Source organism: Lates calcarifer, unplaced genomic scaffold (assembly GCF_001640805.2).
Source record: "Lates calcarifer isolate ASB-BC8 unplaced genomic scaffold, TLL_Latcal_v3 _unitig_5765_quiver_927, whole genome shotgun sequence".
Lineage (NCBI taxonomy): Eukaryota > Metazoa > Chordata > Actinopteri > Centropomidae > Lates > Lates calcarifer.
In genome coordinates this window covers 11,842-22,005 of record NW_026117710.1, presented here as the reverse complement: position 1 = coordinate 22,005, position 10,164 = coordinate 11,842, and the positions used below count along the sequence as shown (strand labels likewise).

General features: G+C 40.0%; 1 protein-coding gene across 1 annotated transcript; it reads right to left on the bottom strand.

Moving 5' to 3' along the window:
* Positions 1-1,447: 1,447 nt before the first annotated feature.
* Positions 1,448-9,439, bottom strand: LOC108876641 (uncharacterized). The gene is made up of 2 exons (XM_018666288.2): positions 8,872-9,439; positions 1,448-2,712 (listed from the first exon to the last, which is right to left on the bottom strand). Exons 1-2 carry the CDS (start codon positions 9,346-9,348, stop codon positions 2,581-2,583), a joined length of 609 nt encoding a protein of 202 aa, XP_018521804.1. The 5' UTR covers positions 9,349-9,439; the 3' UTR covers positions 1,448-2,580.
* Between the last annotated feature and the right edge of the window lie 725 nt (positions 9,440-10,164).

The window sequence follows — 10,164 nt, the reverse complement described above, 5'->3', positions numbered from 1 at the left end:
ACGTACTATTCCAAAATCCGTCCTGGACATAAGGTCGGTGATCCAGTTGTCACTGACATCCGTCAGTTGAGATACAAAGACGGGGCTCTTGGGTACAAACTTGACTACTGTGAATCTGATTTTCTTCCTCTGCCTCAGAGGTGTAAAGAAAACACTGGTTCGATTAGGAGGAAATATGCAGAAACACCAAAAATTAAAAAGTCAAAATATGATGACTTACAAGCTCTGAAAGCTGTACTTCCTCAGGACTGCCATACATTCTATGATGGTTTACCTCACTACACTGCTTAAAGGAACCATAGTGTGAGACAGTAAATGTAAATCTTATCCTAAATGGATAAGAAGTTAGCATACAAGACACTACTTTCAGATAGTAGATAGAGTCTATTGTTGGTTTATGGAACCAGATTTAATGGTGATTTATCGATGAATTTTTAACTGTTGGTATACAAACCTGATGTTAAAACTTATGCATTTGATGTTGGATTTTATGCTAGTCTGTAAGTACTAAGCTCAGGTTTTGAACAGTACTATGTTCAATTTGTTCAGTATTATTGGAGCTTTTGAATAAAATAATAAAAATAGTATTACATACAACTGTTTGTAGTTGAAAATTAATGTTTTTGCTTCTACAGAGTTTACAGCCAGTACTCATTGTCATTATTATGCAATCAATGAACATTATGGGAAACTCAGCCACATTAATTTCCAGTGGACACCAGACACCAAATTTAAGGAATTTCTCACTTAAGGAATTCTGACCCTAGTATACCACAATGTAGTAACTATTACAGTTACTACACTGACTCATCTTTTTACCTGAAAACAAACTTAATTTTATTTTTAATTCAATCGTTTTGAACCTCTTCCAACTTACACCAAATGCAAAAGCTCCTATTTACAAAATGATTCAGAAAAACTGAGGAAAAACCTCCTATCTGCACTTTGCAAGGCACTAATACTTAGTTGGTATTGATAACACAGAATATAGTAAGATAGCCCAAAAACAGTGTATTATGAATTGGTTATCCTTAACAAAAAGCATTCTACAAGAAAATAACAAGTTTTTTTTTGTTTTCTCAAAAAAGTAAATTTTTCAGATAGGAGGTTTTGCTCTTTGGCCATCGATATCCTATGGAATCTTATTAATTGTGATTTGATGATCCCTTTAAATGTGTGTCTGGGGTGGCAACTGCTCTTGTGTAGAAGGGTGTGGCGGTCGGTCTCTTTGAAGTGTACTTTGGTGGCCAGCTGTTTCGAGTGGGCAGTGTGATTATGGAAGAAGATCCGCGTGTCCAGGAAATCAATCTCCTGTGTTTGTAAGTTTTGTTTTTTTATTTTCGGGTGGTGGGAATTTAGGACTGCTAAAAATTCATGGAATGAATTTAGGGATTCACTCCAAAGGTCAAAGATGTCGTCCAGATAGCGGAAATATAATAACGGGAGTGTGTGGCATTTTTTGAATGCCGTTTCCTCTGTGGTATATTAGGTGGTGATGTTGATGTGAAGATGATGAAGAGAAGATCTCCGCTGACACTGACTTACTTGTATATAGAAGTTTATTACAAAGTAGTTCAGCATCGGACAAGCACTGCAGTAGCCTGTGAGAGGATCCAAGCCAATATGGATCTCTCTCCCTAACAGCTCTGAACACCAGTATATATATACATTGGTTGTTTACATGGTACATAGGAGACATCTGGACCTTCATTCAATGCCTTCACTGTCAAAAGGAAGATGATGGGTAAGAGGAAACCCTCACCTTTAACCTCTACTAGTCTAGGGGTCACATTCTTAACTCTTATCCTAAACATAAACCCCAAGGGCTAACTCAGACATAGGAAACTTGAAAAAAGTGAAAGCATCTGGAAACCTTCAGACATTCCAAAAAGGCAAAAACATACATAAAACATCCTGTATACTACATATTTCCCCCTTCGAGGCTACCTAGCCTCGAAAAATAAAGAATAAAACATACATGTTTACAGTAATAACATACAGTCCTCCTACATATACTTCCCAAAGCATAAACATAACTTTATGGAGTGTGAGAGCGAAAAACCTGTCAAGCAGCTATCTTTCCTGAAATTTCCATCAAACAATCTAGACAGGAAAATTCTCTCACGGCCCCTCTGCCCCAGGCGACCACTTTATAGTACTCCAAACCAATTAAAAGGAGAAATTTCATCATTAATACAAGGATATAACTTCAAGCAAATACATATGGAACCCTCAGAAAATAAAATCCAAACAATGTCCACTTTCAGGCTGGTCGACCCATCGCACTTTCCAATGGACCTTTCCCTGCCTAGCCCCAATTTCCCTAGGCATCAGAAAAAGAGGTCCCAATGCATTTACCCAATAACAGACAACCAAGAAAATATAATAAAATTATTATATCTTGCTAACATTATTACTAGCATATAACATCCTCTATTGATATCACAAAATACAACATAATAAAACAAAATCCAATACTATATGAATATACTAAATATGTATATATAAAAACATAAAAATAAGAAAAACAAAAATATGTTGAACAATATCTCCTCAACAACGTTGACTGTCACCACAGTATCATTGATGTGTTGACTCTAGATATCGTCTCGCAGTGTTGTTGTCTTGTTGGAAGTCTTCCAATCCATTCTTATTGTCCATGTTTGAGTATCTGAATCCCCTCATAGTGGTCTTTTTTCTCCCAACCTTATTCTGGAAGAAAAGAAAACACCAACCAGTATCCTATAGCAAACAACAGACACAAAATACTTATCACATTTTCCATTTCCCCCCTGTAATCATATGACTCTATAATGAAAAATAAACAATAAAAATATCAAAATCATAATGAGATAAAAATGCTCAAAATGGATATGTATCCAACAATTCACCTTCTATCACTACTTTTTCATCTCCATCTATGTCAACCCTATGTAACAATGGCATCTGAACTTGTTCTCCAGGCATCACAACTCCAACCCATCTCAATATCATAGCCTTCGCAAAGGTCAGTAACAATGTACAAAAACAGAACATCACACTTAGCGACAAAAGAACTGCCACCAAAACCTGTACTACCACTGCTCCCAATGGTCCTAATTTCTCCTGCAACCAAGTATTTGCAGAAATTCCAGCTCCTTCCGATGGACCAAACGCATCCCTTATACGTTTCAATGCCTCAATAACACTAGTCATATTATCAGAAGTATCGGGAATCAACGTATAACAAGCATCCCCAGTTAAATTTAAGGCCACACACAGACCACCTTGTTTGGCCAAAATATAATCCAAAGCCATGTCATGTTTCAACAGCGTTAATCTATGACTCCTCTGAGTATTTGATAAATAGTTAAAACCCCTAATGTTTTCATTTGCAAAGCCCTGCAGGGTATAGGTAATATTATCAATGTGATCTGCCAAAAATACCACACCATACCATGGAAACAACCCTATACCCCACTTCTCACCTAAACTTATCCTCCAATGGTAAGAATCCAAATTATGAAATTGTGCCAATTCCCTTTTCATCCTACTTCCCAAGGTAACATCCGATTGTACCTCAACAGGCACTTCTCCCTTTTTAACAGTAAGAACCTCATATGGGAGTTTCAACGTTGCCATATAACAGCATCCTGTCCACCCATACGGTAGAAATATATATGCCTTATTGTCACAAACCCACCAAATATCCTTAAAATTCCCAATAGTCACATTTCCAGGCAAAAGTTGATTCCGTACCATCAATGTCCTACTCTGTGGTATATGAAAAATCACCCTATACAATTTATCACTAGCCTTCTGATCATGTCTACCCAAATCCATCATATAATCGTCACAATCTGATATTCCAACAAACATTCCAGGCGCACCATAAGTATCATTTGAACAAAAACAACTTTTAGCCCTAACAGATGCTACTTCCATTGCATCTGGAACCGCCGTCATCATATTCTCATACTTATCAAGTAGATTCACATATGGTAATTCCCCTAACCAAGAACAATCAAATCTAGGCTTAAACAAATTCACTGACAAAGCCATCATTGTATCTTCTGCTGATTGCTGCTGATACAACAACCACGATAATGCAGAAGATTGACAAACAATATTTAACGGCTCTGGCACCGTCTCCAAAATTGAAGGCCATGTATCTGGTGCTGGAACCTTCACTATACATGGACAATTCAATCTCTTAACCGATCTTACTGAATGAGTTACCTGCTGGAACCATAAATTCCTACCTGCCCATGAGTCTGCAATATGTAATCTTGAAGAATCAAAACCATATGCTTTCCACTTAGTCTCTCTCTTCTGTAGTGCATGATATTGATCAGTCATATCATCTAAAGTCCAATCGAAAAGCTCATTTTCCCCATTAGAAACATTTCTCAGATCTGTCACAGATAAACCTACATCATTCTCCTCTACCATCTGTTCTCCAATCTCGAAAATCTCTTTACTACTGTTTATACTAGGCTTTGTTTTAAACATAGGGTTCTGAGTTACATTTGTAGATTTCATAGACGTCAAAAATGTTGTTGCTATTGTAGTATTTATCCCCTTCAAAGTCACTTCTAAAATGGTAGCCTGGGTTGATACATTAGCACCCTTAACTACTTCCTGAGCTAAAGTAACAACCTTCACCTGTGTGTTATTTACTCTTGGAGTAACTACTGTAATAGATTCTTCCTGAACCCCTCTAACAACCATAGAAACTCCAACAGGCCTCAAATCTTCTATGATAAGCATCACCTTACGAGTTACATAACCTTCTATCCAATAATTTTGAAATGGAACAAATTTAAACTCTGGCTCCAAATAAGTACACGTATATTCCCCTTGATCTTCCCAAGTAACATTACGCAAAATAAGTGAGCAATCACCCACAACTTTTAACCACTTCATATCATTATACAACAAAAACTTCCTTCGATCACGGGGCACAATATCAACTTCAGATCCTATCAACAACATATCTTCACCACGACTATTTTCCCACTTAGGAGGACTAGAACTCCCAACATTCCACTTCCCACATTGACAAGGAAGGTGGGCTACTCTTCCCAAATTAACTCTAACCACAGTCTTCAAGGGAGTTGGTGTCACAGAAATTACCTGAGACAACACTGTAGTTAAATGTGATGCATTTGTACCTTTGATAACATTCAGCACTGAAGGCGTAGATATATTTTCCATTTTTCCAACTTTCAACTGGAGAGTTGATGCCATTGTTCTCAATTCTTTCGTTTCCTCTATAGCCTGAGAAAACTCCATACTCTTACTATCATCCATTACCTCTAGAGTCACTATACTAACTCTGGGTCCCTCGCTCTCAAACTGCGGATCATAAAAAGAACACCTATAATCACCTTGATCATCCTGGTGGGGCCTATATACATAAAGACTACAATCTCCTTCAGTCTTCAATCGTCTTCTATCGTTAAGCAACACATACTTCTTTAATGTTGATGTTCTTGACAAATTCAAAACTCTACCATAATTATCTTCCCATTGGACTCTAAATTTTCCTTCACCAGTATTTTCTCCCCTACACTGGTAACGTTTTGGTTTAACTCTCTTCCGAACTGGCCTTGGACTCCTTCGTTTAACTGAATCTCCAAATTCTCCTGTATTGGAGTCACAGCCCTTTGCAACCTTTGATGCTTGGCACTCTGCTGAAACAGACTCTGCTGTTTCTGGGACATATTGAAAATCAATGTCAACAAACCTTCTCTCCTGTCCATTAACTGCAGAGTCACCTCCGGCAACATCATTAATATGCACATGATCATCAACATTGTCCCCAACATGGACATTTTCCCCTTCTGAGTTTTGACTCTGGAGATTCTCATGCATCCCTTCTTCTGCATGTTCTCCCACATTTCGACTCTGTAAGCACGGCGCCTCTTCGCTTGGCGCTTTAACACAATGCGATAAATGATACCACGTTGGTGACCCTTTAACCTGGACCGCAGTTCCAGTACTGCTAACAACTTCAAATGGTCCTTCACGGCGTTCGTTGTACCACTTCCTTCTAAACACCTTCACGAACACCTTATCTCCAGGTTGCACTGTGCTCCTCTTTTGCTCATCAAGCCTCTCCTGCACCTCCTCTTTCTTTTGCCTGTCAGAAACATATGTGGATATTCTTTTATGCAGATTAGCCATATATGTAACATACGCTCGCATTTCATCTTCTAAAAGGGCCAAACTCGGACCCTTTCCACTTACTCGCAAACAAGGCATTGGCATCAGCCTTCCCGTAACCAACTCATGAGGTGTCATATGCAAATCACGCAGCTCACTTGAGCGACACACCATTAATGCCAATGGAAGTGCTGCTACCCAATTCAACCCCGTGTGCTGACAAATTTTCACAATACGGTTCTTCAAAATGCCATTCATTTTTTCACAAATTCCTTGACTTTGTGGATGGTAAACTGCTCCAAGACGTTGTTTAATTCCCAGTTTTTGCAAGATCAATTTCACCGTCTTATCCACAAACTCTCTCCCATTATCTGAGGATATCCGATCTGGAAGTCCCCACCTGCTTATGACCTCTCTACACAAAAACTTGGCAACAGACTGAGCGTCCTTTCTCTTAGTTGGACAGGCCTCTGGCCATCGTGAAAACCTATCCACAACCACTAACATGTATCTCTTCCCTTCAACTGGTTTTATCATATCAACAAAATCCACAACCAACTCACGCATAGGACCCCTTGGCGTTGGAATATAACCAGGAGGAACCATCACACCCCTGCGAACATTGTTTTTCAGACAGATCATACACCTGCCTATAACATAATCAATCTGTTCAAGCAAACACGGTGCCCAAAAACCATATTCCTTTGTGATCTTTCTCCTAACTTCTCCCCTTGCAACATGAGCCAATCCATGTGCTTCCTGAATCATCATCCCTAACAAGTCTGGGGGTGCAATTATCAGCCCCTCATGATTTCTCCAAAGTCCAGTAGAATCTCGAGTGGCACCTCGATCTAGCCACAACTGTTTGTCCACTTCCGGTGCAGCTTCCTGCATTGAAATCACATCCCTAAACGTGATTTTATTTTCCAAATCCACTTCATGAGTGACCAGAAAAACTTTTCCTAATTTATCTGCTCCCGTAACTGCTTTCGCAGCTTCATCAGCTGCTTTATTCCCTTGTGTAACTTTTGACACATCCATTTTATGTGCTGCACATTTCGCTATCGCTATCTCCTTAGGCTTCATCATGGCCTGCAACAATTTCATTATTTGGGCATGATGCTGTATTGGAGAGCCATCTGTTTTCTTAAACCCTCTGCTCTTCCACACTGACCCAAACAAGTGACATACGTTATGTGCATATGCAGAATCAGTATATATTGTCACTCGTTTGCCTTCTGCCAACAAACACGCTTCAGTCAACCCCACAAGTTCAGCAAGCTGAGCAGATGCAGGCTGTGGTACTACTCCAGCCTTCTCTACAACAAATCCACTTCCTTCAGCTTTTACTACTGCATAGCCAGCACTTAATTTATCTCCCACACGATAACAAGATCCATCAGTCCAATACTCCAAGTCTGCTTCACGCAATGGAAGAGCTTGCAAATCTGATCTAAGCTTTGAATATTTTTCTGCTTCTTGAACACAATCATGTGGTTCACCATCTTCTGGAGTTGGCAAATTCTCAGCTGGATTTACCGTAACACACCTTGCTAAGGTAACATCTTCCTGCTCTAAGAGCCTATGGTAATCTCTGAGCCTAGACATGGTCAGTGTGTACTTGCCATAGTTCAGAAGATTTCTGAGGCTATGATGGCTAAGTATAGTTACCGGATAACCCATTGTGACAGATGATGCCTTATCATACATCAAATAAACTCCCACCATTGCTCTGTAACACAGAGGTAGCCCCAGCTCTACCTCCGAGTAAGCAGTAGAATAGTAAGAAATAGGTTGAGGACTAGTTCCTGTACCTGTTGGCTGACTAAGAACTGCGCATGCATATTTACCTCCAATAGAAGTAGACACATACAACAAAAAATTCTTAGAGTAATCTGGAAGCGCTAACGCTGGAGCCTCCTGTAACCTCTGCTTAATTGTCTCAAATGCCAAAAGGCCATCTGAAGTCCAAGTAAGATTACAATGAAGTTGAGCATTTCCAGTATCTTTAATCATAGCTCTCAAAGGCCCTGTTAAACTAGCATAATCCTCAATCCAAGCTGAGGAATAACCAGCAATACCAAGAAACGTCATCATCTCCCTGACTGTCCTGGGCTTTGGAGCCTTACGAATAGCCTCTAACTGACTGTCAGAGATACTTCTGTGTCCCTTTGTTATTGTCTGACCCAAATAAACTACTTTCTCCTGACAATACTGCAGTTTCTTCTGAGAGACCTTATGTCCCTTTTCTGCCAGTATCTGTAGCAATTTAATTGAGTCCTTATGACATGTTTCCTCATTTGGTGAACAAATAATAATATCATCCACATATTGGACAACAGTACTTTGTAGCACCTGATCAATCCCTGCCAAATCATCCTTCAATACTTTATTAAAGATATGAGGACTATGTTTAAACCCTTGTGGCAACCTCTTGTACTCATAAAATTGTCTCTTATACGTGAATCCAAATAAACCCTGACTTTCTACACTAAGTGGAACACTAAAAAATGCACCACATAAATCTAACACTGTGAAATGAGTCATCTCCGGAGGAATGTGAGCTAACAAAGTATGTGGATCCGGCACTTCTGCTGGAAAATCAGCTATCACTTCATTCACTGCTCTCAAGTCATGTACCAGACGATAAGAATCATCTGGCTTCTTTACAGGTAGCAAAGGCGTATTACTCTGAGGATTCTTTGTTATCTCCAAGACACCTACTTTCAAGAGTCCTTCAATTTGTGGTTCAATCCCTCGGATCGCCTCTTCTTTCAGTGGATATTGATCCTTCCAAGGGGGTCTAACTCCTGGCTGGAGTTCAACTTTTACTGGTTGAGCCGATTTCACCAGTCCAATGTCAGTGCTATGCCGAGACCACAAACACTCTGGTACTTGTCGCAACATTTCCTCTCTCATAGGATCCATCTTAGCACTGCAAATTGACTCCTGTGTCATCCACACAGTTTGCGGTTGTCCCTCTCCTTGAGCAGAAATCATAATCTTGATGAATCGCTGATCCTCACTCCTCCAAATGGCAAGATTCTCTTTCATCGGTACAAAAACAGCTTTCTCTGCCTCTTCCATCATTTCTCCTATATGCTTCTGCTCATAGTCTTCAGACACCAACAAAGTCACATGTGGTACACTCTTCTCAATATCAAACTCTTTATCCAAATAAACATTTCTGTTTATCTTCATAGCTGCTCCTTGTGGTCCCAAAATTATACAGCACGAACTGAGTTGGACTCGCTCTGGTTGTTGACTCAACCATTCCTCTGAATCTGACTGAGCAGCATTCTTAAAATACTTGAGCGTGCAGTGAAATGGATATTCCGGAGACTTTGCATCAGGCATGTTTGCTACAATAAACTTCTCCCATACCTTTGCTGGCTCCAGAAAATCTGCACTAAGATTTCCAATCCAAAATACTGAAGAAGCTTCAGTTTCCATTGTCATCAATAATTGGTGACCCACATCATTTGGCACTTCCACCAGACAGCCGTCTGGTGTACACTTTATTGTACAATTCAATCTGCACAAAGCATCTCTTCCCAACAATGCAATAGGTGTATGTTCTGATACCAATATAGGTATTGTAGTCTTCTGATTTTTATAGCAGAGCTCAATTGGTTCCGTAAGAGGAATCAGCTGTTTCACTCCCTCAAACCCGATTGTCCGAATCAATTGACCAGACATGGGGAGATGTGTAGCATCTTCAGGCCGAATACAAGTAAAAGCAGCTCCGCTATCTGCCATCACTTCCAATGGCCGATTATTTACTTTTACCTCTATTGTTGGATCTCTCTCCGGCCCTGATGCTACCAGCTGACACCCCCCTTTCAGGTTCTCTGGGCACCTCTAGAACCCCATTTCCGGGCCCCTATATGGGTTCACCGGTCCCGCAGGTGGTCTTGATTGACCCCTGAATCCTCCTCTGAAGTTTCCTCTAAAATTTCCTCTGAAATTTCCTCCTGGTCTATGGCACTCACGGGCAAAATGGCCAGGCAGTCCACA